The sequence below is a fragment of the Ctenopharyngodon idella genome, chromosome 16 (assembly GCF_019924925.1).
Source record: "Ctenopharyngodon idella isolate HZGC_01 chromosome 16, HZGC01, whole genome shotgun sequence".
NCBI lineage: Eukaryota > Metazoa > Chordata > Actinopteri > Cypriniformes > Xenocyprididae > Ctenopharyngodon > Ctenopharyngodon idella.
Window position 1 is genome coordinate 9586182 of NC_067235.1, and position 20628 is coordinate 9606809.

General features: G+C 36.9%; 1 protein-coding gene across 2 annotated transcripts in view; it reads left to right on the plus strand.

The window, feature by feature from the left end:
* Nucleotides 1–20628, plus strand: part of snrka (SNF related kinase a) — a 55729-nt gene that overhangs the window by 19068 nt on the left and 16033 nt on the right. For both annotated transcript variants that reach the window (XM_051864281.1, XM_051864280.1), the window contains exon 3: nt 14897–15038. In XM_051864281.1, coding sequence (XP_051720241.1) covers nt 14897–15038 — 142 coding nt within the window. The remainder of the gene's footprint in view (nt 1–14896; nt 15039–20628) is intronic.

A 20628-nucleotide genomic window follows, 5' to 3' on the forward strand; every position in this document is an offset into this window, starting at 1 on the left:
CCAAGAGCATTTTGACAATTGTTTGTATTTGTTCATTCAAGTGCAAGATGATGCGTAAAGGCCCGTTCACACCAAGAACGTTAACTATAAAGATAACGATAAAGATTTAGTTCTAAAAATCATTCTAAAAAATAAAAGAATAGCACTGTCCACACCACAGCTATAACAATATAGAGAAATTATATCGTTGGGATCATTTTCAAAATATTTTTTTTTCCAGGTGTTGAAAGATAAAACACAGCCATTCAGAATCCATTCGAATTTAAGGGCTTGCGCATTTAAAATGGCAGACGAAGTTAATCGCCGAGATCCAGAAAAATTCACTACTGTCTGACAAGTCAAACCCCCTTTTCAAGGATACTTTGAAGAAAATGGCTATATGGAAAACAATCGGTCATACCCTCTTAAATAAATCGTGAGAAGTATTAACGATGAGAGCCAGGCTAGCAAACAGTGAAATGTAAAATTACTTCGGGTATCCAGTGCTAGTTTCGGCAACATTGTCTTGCTTCCTTTGAAGTTGAAGCGAAAAAGACTAGTTGTTGTTTTTATTCCACTATATTGACTTTGTCAGTTAATTTCACTGTTAGATTAGATCGATTACACTAGCTATTCACTCAAAACATAGCATGCTGAGGACATCTGCTGGTTAAAGCCATGTAAATGTAACAAGAACAGCAAAAACATGTTTTACATAGTTTGAATCCGCAGCACGTGAGCTTAGAATAAACAGACCGTTATTATTTGTTGGTGTGGGCGCAAATATAGTTATCGTTATAGCTTAATTGCATAAAAACTAATTTTCCTTCCCACATTGTAAGAAAAATACACAAATCTAATGTACATGTATATGACAAGTAGTTTGGATGGCTTTTAATGGCTTCACAATATCATAAGATATGTTAGTGCATTAATTTTTACAATATGCAACAGGGGTCTCTTCACAGTCTTCCTTATTTTTACTAAGAGGTCCTTAACTAAAAAAAAAAAAAAAGATGATCCCTGGTATAGATGTATAAAATATAAATTCTACATGTGTAGGTCAAAAGTACCATTACTTTGCCAATACTAAACTTGATATACCAGAAACTTGAAATACCAGTCTACAGTATAGAAAGGTCAAAGTACTGACATTTGAACTGCTGTCTGACAGACAGGTGACTGCATTTGAACAATCAGCACATGCTCTATGGAGACTGTGCGTGGCTTATAGTATGCAGCTGTGTGTGTGAACTGTCTAATGCAAATTCCCATCTTGGTGAGATATTAATATAAACAGTCAAAACAGATCGATGCATTAAGCCTTGGCAGTGCATTAGGCTAATAGACCTGCCACTGTCTATTATGTCATTAATATTAATAAAGCAACAACACTGGCAAAAAAAAACAAAAAAAACAACAAAAAAACAACTGCATTTAATATATTTCTTCATTACTGACTTTGTTCAAAATCGAATAACTTAAACTATTTAAATATGTGTGGTTAGTGCTTTCGTTTTTGGTGTATTATTAAAATTTATATCTAGAGAATGACAAATTCACTGCTATTATTATCGACTAATGAAAGTTGGTATCAAGACATCTCTAACCATTTGAATGAAACTGCCAAAAGTAAAGAGTGGATAGACAGTACAGTGAGTAATTCTTTTGACCTTGGTTGTTGATGGTAGCCTAGACCCAGAAAAGTGTAACTCAAAACTTTACAGAAATATAGAAAAATGATTTCCCACAATTTTGTCAAAAAACCCTGAGGCCAGCTGACAGCTCATAGTACCATTGGCTGTAACCCATGTTGATTTATGTTTAATACAATTCGAAAGAATTTCTTTTGAAAGAAATTAATACTTTTATTCAGGAAAGATCCATTAAAGGTACACTATGCAACTTTTGTTCCTCTAGCAGTTAAAAAACAATTCACAGCATGTGCGTATACACATGAAATTGTTCTTGACCTTGTTCTAATATTGATGAATTCAGAGTATTCTAAATGAGCAACCGCATGCCCAAAGTAAGTAATTTGCATAAAACACAACCAAACCACATCCTTTTCTTTCTTCTCAGCAAACGTGATGCTCTCTCACCTGAAAGCATATGCAGCAAGATCCTTGAGCAATGCCAAGTGTGCCATCCTTTAAATGCAATAAACACCTTTTATACAGACGTTAATCTGTAATCTTACCGATCCCAAACTTTTGAACAGTAGTGTGTGTGTGTGTGTGTCTGTGTATATATATAATGTATATAATTAGATGTTAAATATAGAAGGAAAGTAAGATAGAAAGATTCCTACATTAACCAATCTTTAGCACATACTAATGTCACCAGGACTCTTCTGACTAGCCCATCATGTCTTTCTGTGTGATGAGGTAGGCCTACATCAGTATTGGGATAGGCTAGTTAACATTGAGGGACTCTATGCATGTGTTAGAGGAAATGATGCATACTTTCTTTTGGAGCACCAATTTGCTCTTCTATGGGCCGTTCTGAAGTTGGTTACTGGAGAGGGGAAGTGGTGCGGTGAGCTCACCAGAGAAAGTTGCCAAGTGACTAATCCCCAATCACTAATTAAAGCACCAGCGATGCACATATGCTGCCTGCACGCTTACGCGAGTCCCGTCACTTCTGCTGCACTGGCACCACAACGAGGGGACGGCAATGGGGTGTATCTTCTACCCTCCTTTTCTTCTCCTCCTGTGTCTTTCTTCTTCTGTGCTGTGCAGCGCTGAAGCTCTGGATTGGAAAGGGAGGAAGCAGAACATCAATGTACCATGAGATGGATGGTGCAAGCTATTAAAGGAAATGGAGGAACTATGTTTAGAGTGGCGTCTTTTCGTGATTTTTGCCTGATACAGGTGTACAATGTGAAATCCACCCAGAGGGCCATTAATCGAGGCCGCTGGTTGCTATGGTAACACCTGCTGCTGCTGTTGAACCAGGTGTGTCCGGCACACGTGAGGTTTTCCAGAGAAGTGTGCCCCCCGTTCAGATCACTCATCAAACCTGACACAAGCGCACAAGAACAAGACTCCAGGTGCAGGGGTACTGATGTGTTCCACTCTTTTAGGGCTCAACAGTAATTTGTTTTGTTGCTAGACCCAGTCAGACAAGTAGTTCAGTTTGTACTTGGCCAGCCAGTATTTTCACTGGCCCCAACACCACATACATATACATACAAATATATATATATATATATATATATATATATATATAGAGCATGCGGTTGCTCATTTAGAATACTCGGAATTCATCAATATTAGAACAAGGTCAAGAACAATTTCATGTGTATACGCACATGCTGTGAATTGTTTTTTAACTGCTAGAGGAACAAAAGTTGCATAGTGTACCTTTTAATGCATCTTTCCTGAATAAAAGTATTAATTTCTTTCAAAAGAAATTCTTTCGAATTGCATTAAACAAATCAACATGGGTTACAGCCGATGGTACTATGAGCTGTCAGCCTCAGGGTTTTTTGACAAAATTGTGGGAGATATATATATATATATATATATATATATACATACACGAATAAGTAAATTAATTAATTGCAAAATGTTAATACGTAATAAATATTATGTTTCAGGAAAATCAAAATAAAAAAAAAATCAAAACAAGTTACAGCAAATACTTTATTTTTTAAATTTGGAAATTACTTTTTAATTTGGAAACTAGCTAGTCATTTTAAAGGGTTAGTTCACCCAACAATGAAAATTCTGTCATTAATTACTCTCCCTAATGTCGTTCCACACCCATAAGACCTTCGTTCATCTTCGGAACACAAATTAAGATATTGGGATTTTATCAAGCGACGATAAATACTTATGAAGCGATGAGAATACTTTTTGTGCACCAAAAAAACTAAATATCGACTTTATTCAACAAATTCTAGTGATGGCGATTTGAAAACACTGCTTCATGAAGCTTCGAAGCTTTATGAATCTTTTGTTTCGAATCAGTGGTTCGGAGCGTGCATCAAACTTCCAAAGTCACGCCCCCCAGTGGTGAACCATTGAAATTTTGAAACACTTATGACGTAACGAAGCCTCGTTTACTGAATCACGTGACTTTGGCAGATTGATACACGCTCTGAACCAGTGATTCGCAAAAAAAGATTTGTAAAGCTTCGAAGCTTCGTTATTTTGTTTTTTTGGCGCACAAAAAGTATTCTTGTCGCTTCATAACATTTAAGGTTGAACCACTGTAGTCACATGAACTGTTTTAAATGTCTTTAGTAGCTTTCTGGGCATCTGAAAGTGTTAATTATCTTGCTGGCAATGCAGGCCTCACTGAGTCATCGGATTTTAACAAAAATATCTTAATTTGCGTTCCGAAGATGATTGGTCTTACGGGTGTGGAACAACATGAGGGTGAGTAATTAATGACAGAATTTTCATTTTTGAGTGAACTAACCCTTTAACTGTTAAAGAGTAACTATTGTTATATTTATATAGTACTGGCTATATATTCATAAAAAGTAGCTAATAGAAATAATAAATAAATAATTATTAAAATAAAATAACTATTTGACAACATTTTGTGTATTTTTCTTAAAAAAAAAATTCAAATTCAAAGCAAATAATTTATTAAGCTTGTAATCATAAACCGACATTTAAATTCATAAACACACTTTATTTGAAAAAATAATAGTGTCATTTGTTTAGAATTTTGTGTGTGTGTGATTTTTAAACTCATTCAACTGATCAATTCTTCCAAAATGTTTAAACTGTTCTCAGAATTTCAACAACCGCATATACATTGTATTAGCTAGCTAGATAACATTATCTTGTTGATTTAAGTCAACAGCGTTCTTCGAATGCCAGTTTTTTTCCTTCATTGCTCACATCAAGATTGGTTTCCCTGCTGGTGATTTGTACAGATGAAATGTTTTGGTTCATCTTTTTTTTATTTTCTTCTGAACACTGAGGACTCGGTTAATATCAAGCAACATCAGCTGGTGTCTAGTTGCGTGAGCTGAGAACATTATTAATGTCTAAAAATAAAAATGACTGGCCTTCCCCAGTTGGTATTCTCTGTTGTCGCAGGTGTCTGTGTGCAGTGATTAAACACTTCATATGCTTTGTGTGTGCATGTTTTTGCACGCAACTTCCTTGTTCATTCACACACACCTTTCTACTTAGACGGTGAGTCTTTTCAATGGCTGTCTGACCTTTGATTCAATAGGATTCTTTATTTTGTGTAAACGCACAGACAGAGTGCATACTGTGGTCAGAGGTGATGCGACAAATGAAGGCAAAGCTTTTCTCTTCCTCATGAACCTATTGCCCTCAAATAAGGATGTGCTACAACTCTGTCCCTTTCATTTCCTGCGGGAGCATCAGTTGAAGCACACAGATGCCAAAGACATGCAAAACCCCCTGAGCCTTGCTCTGAAACATAAATAGTCCTTATTGTTTTGGTTCAGGTCAGCAGTCGCAGGATGTTATTAGGCCATTGAATGGGTTTGCTGTGGGTGTTATATATTCAGCAAAACTGAAAAACACAAGACTTTTGTTAAAATGTCACATGTAGCATCGTGTTCAGTAGTGTTCTTGCATGTAAGGCTGCATACCTTAAAAAACAGAGAACAAAGAAAAAAAGCTTTTAGTTCTAAAATAGCGTGTTCTACAATTTAATGTGTTTCTTAAAATTAAATACCAAATGCTTTCATATTGTTATTTAATGCAATTACTTAAATTTGTTTTTATATATTGTGTAAGTGTCCCAACACTGAGTCATTGTATATGTACCTAAAAATTGTTGTAACGTGTTATATAAGCATAGGGTCACCAACGTTTTATCAAACGCTAGTTGAAGGTACTTTTTATGACTTAACAATTGGGTAATCTGTAATTACAGACATCTGATACAGAGTTAGACCATTTTTAGAGAGAGATAAATTTCCTTTCATTTTATGACTTTATGAAAGCCAGTTGGCCAGTGAGTCTTGTGTAATAGTAAAGCACCGGTGTATTTGAAACTGTCATGCTTTCTGTAATGCAGTTCTGCAGATTATGCATTACTATTACTCATACTTAGGGTCAGAGAATTTAACAAAACATTTGTGCATAACTTGAACCACACTGCATTTTATTATGAAAATGTATGATACCTCTAATTGTGTGGCTGATTATGTTGTCATTACTTTTCTAAGCAATTACATGTATGGTTTTTGACCGGTGAATGATAAAACCTGCAAAAAAAAAGCCACAGCGGTTAAAAAAAAAAAAAAAAAAACTGCATGCATTTTGTGGAAGAACATTGTTTTGGTTGTGCTTTGGCTCTGCATGACTGTGCAGATGAATATGGTTTTTCTGCTGGTCATAAAACATTCTCTTCTAGGCTTGCAAGATAAAACCAGTTTAGATGGAAAGGTTCTCAAGCTGACTAGCTGAAGACGTTACTGTAGCTATACCCATTATTAGACACGGTACTTCCTTGAAAATAAATTCCAGCACAGCTCTACAACAACCCATAATTAAATGACCCTTCACAGTAGATAAGGCTTTGCAATTAACTCTGTCAGAGAGCTACATATTGCTGTTCAATAAAATACCTTACTCACTGTTGAGTAATAAAAACGCCATCTCCATTGCCATTGCTTTTACAACTTTTCAAATCCCTCAGTTCTCGCCATCTCCAAAAAGCCAAGACAATGTTGGTTCTTGTTTTATTGCGAGCTCTGTTGCGCTGTTTTTTTTTTTTTTTTTTTTTTGCCAGCAGATTTGTGACAAATAACCTTTGCAATTCCCACACCATACATGCGTCAAAGTAGCCGGAGCAACTTTCCTGTATTCATGGATATGACGAGACACGCACAGGCGAGTGAAGTCTGTATGCAATTTCGTGCGAAAACCATCACATTAGATCTAAAATATAAACACTTACAACAGGTTTACCATAGTATCATGGTAAATCAGGGTAAGACAAAACCACTTTTTGAAAGGATTGATAATGTATTGACTCACTTTTGGCGCTCTAGTGGTTAATAAACAAAATTGCATGTGTCTTGTGGAAGAACATTGTAGCCGGAGCTACTTCTCTCTGTTTATGTCTATGACGAGTCACGCAGGTACTGGGCTACTCCGCAGTGGTGGCGACCCGACCGGTCTAAAATAGTCAAAATATAAACACTTATTAAAGATGTACCATAGAGATTTATGATAAGACAATAACACGATTTGGAAAATGTATTCATGATGTACTTGCTCATTATATACATTTTGAACACAAAGTTACGGACTGCAGCTTTAAATTTTGTTAATTGTGAACAAAAAAGTTACATAGTGTATCTTGAACTAAATAACTTCTGGGAATGTCCTTTTACTGTTTTTCACCATAAATTATATGTAATATATAGTTTGTTTTTTTGTTTTTGTTTTTTTTTTACATGCAAGAAGCATAAATTTAACAGTATTTTGCAGCAAAATTACAGATAATGCAATTTTAAACCATATATATATATATATGGTTTAAAATTGCATTATCTTCCTCAAAATTCTACAAACAATACCCCATAATGACAACATGAAAAAAAATTTGTTTGAAATCTTTGAAAATGTATTAAAAATAAAGAACGAAAAAAATCACATGTACATAAGTATTCAAAGCATTTGCCATGACACTCAAAATTGAGCTCAGTGGCATCCGGTTTCCACTGATCATCCTTGAGATGTTTCTACAACTTGATTGGAGTCCACTAGTGGTAAATTCAGTTAATTGGGCATGATTTGGAAAGGCACACACCTGTCTATATAAGGTCCCACAGTTAACAGTGCATGTCAGAGCACAAACCAAGCCATGAAGTCCAAGGAATTGTCTGTAGACCTCCAAGACAGGATTGTATTGAGGCACAGATCTGGGGAAGGATACAGAAAAGCTTTGTGCAGCACTGAAGGTCCCAATGAGCACAGTGGCCTCCATCATTCGTAAATGGAAGAAGTTTGGAACCACCAGGACTCTTCCTAGAGCAGGCCGCCCGGCCAAACTGAACGATCGGGGGAGAAGGGCCTTAGTCAGGGAGGTGACCAAGAACCCAATGGTCACTCTGACAGAGCTCCAGCATTTCTCTGTGGAGAGAGGTGAACCTTCCAGAAGAACAACCATCTCTGCAGCACTCCACCTATCAGGCCTGTATGGTAGAGTGGCCAGATGGAAGCCACTCCTCAGTAAAAGGCACATGACAGCCCGCCTGGATGACTCTCAGACCATGAGAAACAAAATTCTCTGGTCTGAAACAAAGATTGAACTCTTTGGCCTGAATAGCAAGCGTCATCTCTGGAGGAAAGCAGGCACCACTCATCACCTGGCCAGTACCATCCCTACAGTGAAGCATGGTGGTGGCAGCATCATGCTGTGGGGATGTTTTTCAGCGGCAGGAACTGGGAGACTAGTCAGGATCGAGGGAAAGATGAATGCAGCAATGTACAGAGACATCCTTGATGAAAACCTGCTCCAGAGTGCTCTGGACCTCAGACTGGGTGAAGGTTCATCTTCCAACAGGACAACAACCCTAAGCACACAGCCAAGATAACAAAGAAGTGGCTACAGGACAACTCTGTGAAAGTTCTCGAGTGGCCCAGCCAGAGCCCAGACTTGAACCCGATTGAACATCTCTGAATGGCTGTGCACCGACGCTCCCCATCCAACCTGATGGAGCTTGAGAGGTCCTGCAAAGAAGAATGGGAGAAACTGCCCAAAAATAGGTTTTCCAAGCTTGTAGCATCATACTCAAAAAGACTTGAGGCTGTAATTGGTGGCAAAGGTGCTTCAACAAAGTATTGAGCAAAGGCTGTGTACTTATGTACATGTGATTTTTTTTTTTTTTTTTAAATAAATTTGCAAAGATTTCAAACAAACTTCTTTCACGTTGTCATTATGAGGTATTGTTTGTAGAAGTTTGAGGAAAATAATGAATTTAATCCCTTTTGGAATAAGGCTGTAACATAACAATGTGGAAAAGGTTGTGAATACTGTTCACTGTGAATACTTTCTGGATGCACTGTGTGTGTGTGTGTGTGTGTGTGTGTGTGTTTTTACTGTTTATTAAGGTAACTTACAGTTAACCAATTATCAAGTTTGTACTGTAGCATTTTTAATTTAAAAAAATGAGGAAGTTTATATATAAATGCCTAACACCCTAAAGTCACACCACTCGCATTCAACTGTGTTGCACCTGTGTTACGTAATAATAGCTCACCTGATGCATTCAACATGAGAGCATGACTGTCACTCCTAAAAGCTCCCATAGCGGATGTACTGAACCGGATCTTTTGCTTTAACTTTCAAATGAGCTTTTCTTTCTTTCTTTAGACTGTAAAGCCTAACACTTTTTTTTTTTTTTTTTTTTTGTAGTTATCAGATTCATTGTTGAGAATATTAGGCCACTGCAGTTTTCCATGTGAGCTTTTTTTCATCTGAATTATAGAGAGCTCTAGTTTACGACAAACCCCAGAGGTCTAACGTGCTGATTTTCACTCGCATTATGCATGTATGGAGCAGTCGAGAGAGCAGCATGCGAAGACAGTGGGAGACATGAAGGATGTGCATGAGGGATACAGGCTTGTGCTTTCACACAGATGCAGGATAGAAGTGTTTTATACATTTCGAAAGAAATTCTATAATGATTGATTACTGAAGTGACATAATTCTCAGTTTCTAGAGGTGATATCATAAGTGGATGGAGAACAAGATTGTTGGCATGGTACTTTTGTTAAGTTTTCCAGTGTCAGAAATCAAAATCTATTGTTCACAGAGGTGTTCAGAAGCACGCATGGAATATATATATATATATATATCAGTGGCAAGCGGTGACTTTTTTAACAGGGTATGCTGGGTGTTGTGTCATGTTAAAAATATGTATAGCTAATATGCGAGACGCTCTCGTTCTCAGTGTTAGTTTACTCATTTGCGTGCTCATGACAAATAGCCACAAATAGCAAACTTGACATGCGAAAGGTGCGTTTGCAAAATATGCTGTATTTTTGTAATCTGCTAGTATCACACAAACAACATACTTCACCTTTAAACGTATCTGTTTACGACACATATCTAAATTCAAATTTAAATGTATGCCAGAAGTATTTTTTAAACTAATAATTAAAAATAAGTATAACATAAGTACTAGCAGCCTATTATAAATAAAAAATAAAATGTAATTATAATAAATATAAGTAGGCTATAATAAATAAAAATATCAGTATTCTTTAAAAAATAAGTTGAAATTGTGCAAACTGATGACTTTTAACAAACACGTTTAACATCCTCTGATAGGGTCAGACTGTCAGACTTCATAAATTCTCTATGAAGAAAATGAAATACTATGAAAATAGTTTTAGTTATGATTTTTTTTTTCCCCCCCATTTCTAAGTCTAGTTAGTTTTGTATCAAATACAATGTGATTTTCGGTGATCGAGATCTGGCAGCAGCTCATTTTTCCTCTTGGGCGAGCGGTCCGCTCACAGCTTATCCTGCCATGAAAACTCCTATAGACCAGCAAACCAATGAGAATGCGGGACAATGATGACGTTCCATAACAAAAGCACAAAAGCTGCTGCAGGTCAGCTTACCCGGAAGTCTCCATAATTGGCAGATTTAAAGAAAATTACCATCGTTTGGCAAATAAATAAATTATGGACAGTTACATATGCATTTCCAATCATGTAGGCTTTATGGTACACCTAAAAACAAGGGATTTAATAGTAATTTATAATGTTAATATTAGTTGCCGAGTCCACAAATGGCTTGGGTATGCAGAGCATTTGCAGCTTATATGGACCGCACACCACTGATATATATATTATGTAATCATTAATAATTTAATAAATCACTATTCAAACTGACAAATATACATAAATACATAAATTGTTAAATGTAGCAATAAAATCTACTTATTTTAAATGCTCCTTTTTATTTTTATTTTTTTAGATAACCCAGGTTTTGCAATGACTTGTAGAGCCACCAAATGCTGGCATAATGTATCCTGATCTCCAAGCAGAAGGAACAGGATGAAACATTCAGAATCCACAATCTGACTTGTGATACAGCCTGGAAATAAACCAATCCATGTTGATTCGTTGGTTCCCCCTGACTGAGCCTGGTTTCTACCAAGGTTTTTTTTTTTTTTTTTTTTTCTCCATTCTGTCACCGATGGAGTTTGGGATATTTGCCACTGTCACCTTTTGGCTTGCTTAGTTGGGGAAACTTAATATTTCACAATATTATTGACTTGACTGCACTGACACGTGCAACAGTCAGGTTCCGGAAGTAAAACCTCCATTCAGTGTCTCCGTAGGGAAATTGTTTTTTAACAATAACTTGTAAACCTTTAAAGACAGCCTTACTGTGAGCTTCAAGTTTGTTAATTTGGAAATGGTATTTCCTTATGTTAAAGCCGTTAGCCTGCATTATTTCAAATTAGTTTTAAAATAATCATGTTTAACAGCAAAATTCATGGTGAAAAACTATATTACCCATGATGGTGTACAGAAAATTCCGATTATCTTAATCAGAGTCAAAACAAGAAAAACATGCCCTCAAAATGTTTTTTATATAATCAACATTTGTAAATGAGAAGTTTTATATTCCTCCATTGATTTTAATTCGATTATGCTATGGGATTGTAGTTCTTTCTATCACTAAAGCCGTTAAGTACATAGTCCTGTACCTCTGTATTTTTGTATGATTTTCAAATGCTTTTTTGCTTCAAATTAAACTTTGTTATATTATGAATCACCTTGTAGCTGGTTGGCTTGGTTCATGGTTTAATGTTTTAACAGACCTTTTTTTAAATGTTTATCATTGTAAAGATGCTTTGAAATAATCTGTATTGTTTAAAGCGCTATATAAATAAAGGTGACTCGACCAGGGGTGTCAAGTGCACTGTGACAACGAACTGTGGATAGAGCTGCATCTGACGGCTTGATGCAAAGAAAAGCACTTCAGTCTTCGAGGGGCGTGGTGGTGGTGGCATCTGTTGATGACTTGCTACAGTTCTACTGCAGACTTCACAGACTATGCTATTGTTTCTTTATAAGGGAACTACATTTGAAGTTCATCCACAGCTGACAGACAGAGCACCACAGATGGACTCATACACTAAAGCTGCCCTTTGTTTGGCCACAACCCATTAGTCTTTGTCTGGAGCTGGAGAAAGTGTGTTAGAGGCATTGTCTTGTCGCCATTTATATTTGAAATACTCAGACGGTGAAATTAGTTGTTTGATTTATTTTGCTTGGATTGATATTTTTGATGTGCCAAAGAGCTGTGAATATCTGAGATTTTGTCTCTGAATGTCTTCGTATTGTTATGATGCCAGTATCTCGATGAGAGTCTCGGTGTCTTTGTTTGTGTGTGCCTTTTGTTGCAATTTCTTTTCTCTAACAAATTGGCAAAGGCATGATCTATCAATAACCTGATTATGATTGTTATAATAATGTGCTGAATAATAGTGCCCTGTGTCGCTGAATGGCTGAAAGAAGCCATCAATTGAATAAAGGAGCTTTCAGATGTCTACGTTCTCCAGCATGTTGAATTAGATGGAGTTAAAGGATTATGTGACTTTTTTCGTTCTGGTGAACACAGTTGGAGTTATATTAATAAATATTCTGATGCATCCAAGCTTTATTATGGCAGCGAACGGGACCAACGAGTATGAAGCTCAAGAAAGTGCATCTATCCTTCATAAACGTACTCCACACGGCTCCGGGTGGTAAATAAAGGCCTTCTGAAGCGAAGCGATGCATTTGTGTAAGAAAAATATCCATATTTAACAAGTTTTAAATAGCTTATATAAAAAGTAAAATAGCTAGCTTCCACCAGAAAAAAAGTCTTTGATGTTTTCATTACCTCATTAGCCAGTGTTTAAAGGCCCACTGACACAGATGATGATAACTATAACTATTTTAATACTTTCTAGTGCCACCATAAATGACCTGTTTAATACAAATTTAAGAATCAGAAATGGCAAAGCTCATACAATCACATCGGATGATTTAACATCTTTATCCATAGGTAGAGCATGCTGTGTGTTTGCCCTCTTGTGAATGGTAGAGTTTGACATACTTCAGGATCTCTGGCTATACAATGACCTCTTGCTGGGCCAGATTTGTTTCTGATCCATCTGTCTGTCAGCGGTCAGAGCAAAACCTGTGGCCTGTGGGTGTACAGGTCATTACAGCCGAACAGTCCCAGCATGGACAGAAACAGTACAGAGCCACAGGCACAGTGCATAACCACGTCTGCTCTGTGCCTCAGGTGTACTGCTGCACACTCCACAGCAGATTGGAGCTCTACGAGGGGCCATTATCAGATAAAACATCTCCCATTACCTCCTAGTAATGCACCCCTGCCATCTGTGCAAGCTAGAGCAAGAAATCATGCCTCTTCCATTTTCTTGAATGTGTCGTCAGTTTCATAAAATGGGCCTGTTAAAGTGGTTTGCTTCTTGCCATTGCGAACTGTTGCCGTAGTTGTGGTGACATCCTCTGAGAGTGAAGGGCTAATGGAAGTTTTGCTTAAACTTCTCTTTCATTAAAGTTACAGCTGTACTTAGAATTTCTGATTTAAGATTAAGTTGTGCATTAAGTTGTGCATGCACTGCAAACTGCTCATGCGGTGGATTTTTTATGCTGTTTAGTTATTGAACATTCAGTAGCACTTGTTAATTACTTCCCATGTGTTTTGACAGTCTGGGCTCGTGGGGCAGATTTTGGCTGCGACAAAACAATTTTTCTTATTCTGTGGCCCACCCACACTGCTAAATTGATTTAATATCTGCTAATGGGCTCGGCTACTTCTCCCAAACTCTGTTCACTTCTGCTGCTCACCACCAGAGTGCAAAGTGCACATTAGTGCTGCACGATTACAGAAAACTATTCAGTGAAAGTAATCACACCTTTAAAGCTACAGAGCTTTACTCGGGGGGAAAATCCAGGGATATTCTGTGCCAGGCTGCAGTCATTCCAACTAACGCCACCTCACAAGATGGTATTTGACAGAATTACATACTTGTGCCCACAGAAGAGTAGGACTGGAATACAGATTCCAATCCTACTTTTATTCTGATTCTTGTTCACCCAAATATAAACAAACAGTCAATTTATTTAAATTTTTGTTCTTTATCATAATTTCAGAAGAAAGACCAGTTTGAGATTATATGAGTGTGACGATGATAGAATTTTCATTTTGGTGTGAACTAATTCAAAATTGTGTTCACACTTGGTACATTTGATTGGCTTTGAAACCGAATTCAGTTAGTTTCCTTTTTTCAGAATGTTCTTTTCAAGTCTAATCATGATTATTTTGTGTGCCATGATGATAGTTTTCACTTTGCAGTGAGCTAATTCTTTAAAATTGCGTTCACACTTCGTACATTGGAGTTTAAAACCAAGATCAGTCGGTTTTCCTTCAGCATGTTATTTTATTTATTTTATTTTTTTCTCAGATCGAATCATGCAGTTCTTTTGTGTGCAATACTGTTTGGTGATGCTTTCACACTAATCCAAGTAACTGAAAGTTATGGTTGGTTTGAAATTTGTTCCGCATCAAAACCACTGAATGTGTCCCACCACTATTGGAAAAATGAGCAGACACGGCTGATTTATTGAGAAGCATGAATCAATATTGAACATAAACATAAATAATGTGCCAGATGTTACTCTGTGCCAAAATCTTGCTTGTAAGTGAAGGTGTGTAAACCTTGACACGCACTCGTACACTCAGTCATGCTTATCTTAAACCAGTTTAAGGTGTCAACCACAAAAATGTTTGTTATGCATTACATTTGGTTTTGTTTCATTCTGCCTTCCTGAGGCAATGAAGGGTCTCTAATGATTTTCTTCACCATTTTAATGTATGAAACAATCTGTTGAAAAGGCTGATGGCATAACCTTCTTCCCTGTAGATATCTGGAGTTTAGGGGTCATCCTCTTCATGCTAGTGTGTGGTCAGCCCCCCTTCCAGGAGGCCAATGACAGCGAGACCCTCACTATGATCATGGACTGCAAATACACTGTACCTGCCCACGTCTCCAACGCCTGCAAAGAGTAAGTCACAGCCTTAAACTCTATCTCAGCCCCAGTCGGATCATCTCTGGCATTTCCTGCATCTTGAAATTTGAAATTTTTAACTTAGGCTATTGAGACACAATGACTTTATGGAGCATTTCTCTATACATTCATTATCTAGAAAGCCAGACACTGTAAAGTTGACATGGATGTTAATAAGCTACCTCAGACAGACATATCTGCCGTGTTCAACTTTCTTTCCTTCCATAACTAGTTTGAAAAGGTCTTATGTGGAGCTGTCACAATTATAGTTTTGTCATGCATTAATTGTCATACAAATAATTGCAATTAATGATTTAATTCAAGGGTGGCACTACTACTCCAAAAGTGGTGGGGCAAAATTGTATGCTTTAGGGTGTATAATGGGGATTATAATTTTTGGGGTGTGTAATGGGGATTATGACCATTGTCAAAGATGCCCTTTGAAACTAAACACAGATGTTTATGGTTACAAGTTATTAAATGGATTAGACTGATGAATAAAGCATGAATTTGATGTAAACAATAGATCTACATGTATAATATTCACATACACAGTAGTGTTGTCAAAAGTACCGACTTCGGTACCAAGTCAGTACTGAAATTTTAAAAATGTGATGCTTTGAGCAGATTCGTAAACCCCTCTGTTTGGCCATTGTGTTCACGCACTCATCAGATATGTCTGTGATTGGCTGCAATGATCAACGCTTCAAAAACATGTAAATAGACATCAATGACGCTCTTCACCGTGCACTTACACAGATACACATGGGAGTGTCATGGGACTGTCCACTGATAGACACCTGCTTTCAAACGCTCCCGCTTTCAGAACTCTTTCAAATTCAAACACTTCCGTGTGTTGATCATTGTAGCCAATCACAGACATATCTGATGAGCGCGTGAACACAATGGCCAATCAGAGGAGTTTACAAATCCGCTTAACATCACATTTTTAAAATTTAAGTACCGACTTGGTATCGAAGTCTGTACTTTTGACAACCCTAATACACAGTTCATATAGGGAATATTAGCCCTACATTTACAGCATGAAATATTTAAACATTTTTCATAGACTAGCCTAGATAGTAATAGTAGCAGGAGTTGCAGGCCTGGTTTCACAGACAGGGCTTAGATTAAGCCAGGATTAGGCCTTAGTTTAATTAGGACATTTAAGTTGCTTTTATAAACGTGCCTTAAAAAAAAAAAAAAACATTACTGTGTGCATCTTGAGGCAAAACAATGGCACTGACATATTATAAGATATTTTAAGATAATTAAACATGCATTTTAGTCTGAGGTTTGGCTTAAGCCTTGTCTGTGAAACTGGGGGCTAGTGTTTTTTTTTTTATCCTGAAAAATAGTTAATAGCCTTCTAACCAACATGCAAGTGAAGTTCACTATAAGTAGATAGTTGTATGACTTGTTTATAATAGCACACGTCTTGTTTAGCTGCATTTGCATGTGTCCTTGATGCTAGCTAGGCTTTACTTTGGTCCATAATACACAAAAATCATTCGACAAATATTAGTATTCAATGTCCTGGACATGACCGCAAAGTACAAAATTATATGCGTCAAGAGATTTATATGCCTTGAGCTCTCGTATAGATGCTGAGTTTTTCTACTAGGTAAATGATGTCCATAAATTTCCCTTATTTAGCAGGGTTGAAGACCTAAGGTAAAATGAGATCTGATGTGTCCCTAAGGTGTCAGGGTGCTTGTGATTGGTTTTCTGGGAGTCTGTATTGTTATGATAGGCTGTTGCAGCCAGACTGATCGTATTGTGTCAAACAGCACGGTTATGTAACTGATAAGCTCCAGGCATCTTTACAGAAGCCAGAACTAACCTCTCTCATTCACTCACCATATTTTCCCCCCTCCACTCCAAACTGTGTCGTTTAGCTCACACTACTAGCCATCTCTTGCGGTTTGTCCTCAGAAACTTGCATGTCAGGCCAGTGTATGTGTGTGTTTTTTCTTCAGTTCTTTGTCCGGGCTTTGTGAGCACACATGTTTAGTGTTAACATCTTTCAGAACTACTGCCGACAGCTAAAATTATACTCTGCTTATATCGTAGCTTAAATAGAAAGTCTGTTCACAGAGAAACAGCGCAGAACACACACATTCATACATCCAGCTGGTGGAAACGCTACAATCTGGTCCAAAATGGTTTGTGTGCTGTACATGCCCTGCCACCATTTGAGCAGAAATTCATCTTGGAACATCTTTCAAACAGTCTCTCCAGCTGTAACTGATTATCTTTGCAATATATGATAATTAATTGCATGATGGTGATTAATTGCAATTAATTGCATGTATTAGTATTTTCTCCCAAATTATCAATAAATATTTGATTTCTTAATTATTAAAAGATTAAAAGACATTACTTTGTGTAACACTAAATCATTGAAATGACATTGCAAAAATTGGCTTTAGAGATTTATATCTTCGTTTGTCATTGAACATAAGCCTTAATTCTATCTTCGATCTTGACTGTAAAATGTTGTTATATATACACACAATTTATATTGCACTCTCAAGTGCTTTATATTGACAGCCATAATATCAGCCGGTTACGTTATTTGCACATCCTTAATGCCTTTTGTGCCTACTTTTGATATTTACAGGAATAGTGTTTTCTGATTATCACAGCCTCTGTTTATCATAATTTCAAGTGCCAAACACATTCAAACACTTCAGAAAAGTTAGCATGTGTTATGCTAGTGCTGCAGACTTCATCCTGTCATTATCACTTTCAGAGAGAACAAGGTGGAAACTGTGCGGTAGGGTGAGGAAATGTGTTGGGTCTTGACGTTGTTTCTCTGCGGGATGCCATTGTTAGGCTGGTAAAAGTATCACACAATGCTCTGTTGGAAATTACATGAACAGTTGGGCCAGTTTAGCACAGAAACAAAACTTGTTTCACCGGTGGTAACTATTTCAGTACATATCTGTGGAAAGATAAGTTACTCATTGATAAATGCAAACTACTCTTGGAATGAAAGGAATTTTAGGTTTTGTCTTTGTAAAGATGACAGCTTGTGACCTTTTACAAAGGTGTTGAGGTGGTTATTGAAAGCTACAACAGAATGACTTTACCTAGTTTAGCCACTTCATTGAATGACTAAGACACATTTCAAACCACAGCTTATAAGGAAAGTGAAAATGCACAGTGAACCTATTTATTTAGCACAATCATTTCCAATATAGGTTTTAAAGGATAACTTGATTTTTGTATTGTTACAAAGTCTGTAGTAAATGAACAATGTGTACTCTATTTCCATGTTACCTGCACCCAGATATCCCTGTTTATTTGACAGTAAAAGTCTACTACCGTCATTGTAACATTAAAGCTGGTTAAAACTACACAAAGTTGACCTTTAATTAATTGACCAAGTAATAGAGTGAACTACTCACACATCCTCATGTATATTGTATTTCACAAGTTCTCAATTACTCATAACCATTAGTAACCCAGAAATTAGAAATTCTGTGAGACGTAACACATCATGCGATAAAAGTGTTTTCCATGTTAATCAGATTTCTTGTCCTTAACTGCGAGTAACCTGACAGCCAATCAGAATTCATTCTAATTCAAGGGTTCGCGCATTTAAAATAGCAGACAACATTGCGGAGAAGTTTATCGCCAAGGTCCAGAAAAAGCCACCACTGTTTGACAAGTCAAACCCCCTTTTCAAGGATACTTTAAATAAAATGGATATATGGAAAACAATTGGTCATATCCTCAGAATAAATGGTGAGAAGTATTAACGAGATCATAATGCCAGGCTAGCAAACCGTGTAATATAAAATTACCTCTGGTATCCAGCACTAGTTTCGACAACATTGTCTTGCTTCCTTTGAAGTTGCAGTGCAAAAGACTAGTTGTTGTTTTTACTCCATTATATTGACTTTATCAGGTAAATTCTCTTAGATTAGATCGATTACACTAGCTATTCACTCGAAACATAGCTTGCCGAGGACACCTGCTGGTTAAAGCTGTGTAAATGCAACAAGAACAGCAAAAACATGTTGTACACACTTTGAAACTGTACTGCGTGAGATTAGAATGAGCAGACTGCTATCGCTCATTGGTGTGGACGCGAATATAGTTATCGTTATGGTTATCTTTATAGTTGTCATTCTTGGTGTGAACGAGCCTTAAATCTTTCTCCGCCATTGACGGAATTTTGTGACAATGTGTACTTTATCTCCATGTTAGGTGTGCTTGCAGAGAGAGCCCGCCCATGTGCATTTCTGATTGGCTGTGATTTGTGATTGTTTTTGTTGCTTTTAGCCTGTTCGCATTTGGATAGACAGATTGATTGTAGCAGGAATCGCATCGCGATACGATACAGTGACAAACAGTCTTCCATTTAAATCTTGTTAGAGTTTTTGTCCTAACCAGCCACACCTGCGACACACGCCAATTAACAATTTCTATGCCATTTAGTTTCTACGTCATCATCAGAGTGAAATCTCATCGGCCCACAATCCCATTTTTCATAACTGTATAAGATTATATTGTGTATAAGATGTTATTGTTGGCTTTGCAGTGCTTCCCACAGGTTTGAAATATACTTGCGGTGGTAGCCGGGTGAAAAATGCTCCTATACCCACCCACGGTCTACTACATGTGACAAACAACAAATAATGTGTGATTTTTTTTTTTTTTTTTTTTTTTTTTTTTTAAACAGTATTTTTATTTTTGAAATGAATTTTAATTACATAGCATACTATTACATTTAATTACATACTAATATTATGCATTGTAAATTATGCAAAATTACAGCATTTAAATGGTTATCCTATATGTCATATAGTGTCTCTCAGTGAATGGGACATAGATTTTACAAGTAAAATTTATATAATGAATAATATACGGGTCAAATAATGTTCTTAGTCTTTTCTTCCTGTGGTGCAGACTACAATAATTTACTATGAATTAAATGGAAATCAAATTAAACACAATTTATTGTGTAACCAAAATACCAATAATGCCCAGAAGGAGAAAAAAAAAAAAAAAAAACTTAGCGTGTGACTTTTAATTAAACAAGCCCGAAATACACCAGGACTCTTATTTTGAAATGTCTACACAATTGCGGGCTGATCCTTCAGATTCTTACAACCATCTAAAACATATTATATAAAGGCCATAAAGTAGACATTGTCATAATTCATCAACTTGAGTTCATTAGCAATCGTTTGGCATACATCTGTGTTTTTCGATGATCGAGAATCACTTTGAAGCAGTCTGAAGCATTGTTGTGCGAGCCTGTAGAAGTGTAGAATGCGCAACAGCGCCGCCTTGTGACTTTGCAACATGCAGCGCTCTTTGTGAAAAATCCACCGTGTCTCTGCAGCGCACGTGGCAATTAACAGGAGTAAACAGTTCTCGCGCACAGAACGAGCAGGTATGAAACGCGTAGGGCCAGGGGAGATTTTCCACTAGTTAATCGATCGCGGATGGTTTCATTATCTTGGGCGGATACAAAAGAGGATAAAAATAACAAAAGCATAAATGTGTCTCCAAATATACTTGGGTGGCCGTTAATATACCTGGGCGGCCCGCCCAAGTAAAGTCTATGTGT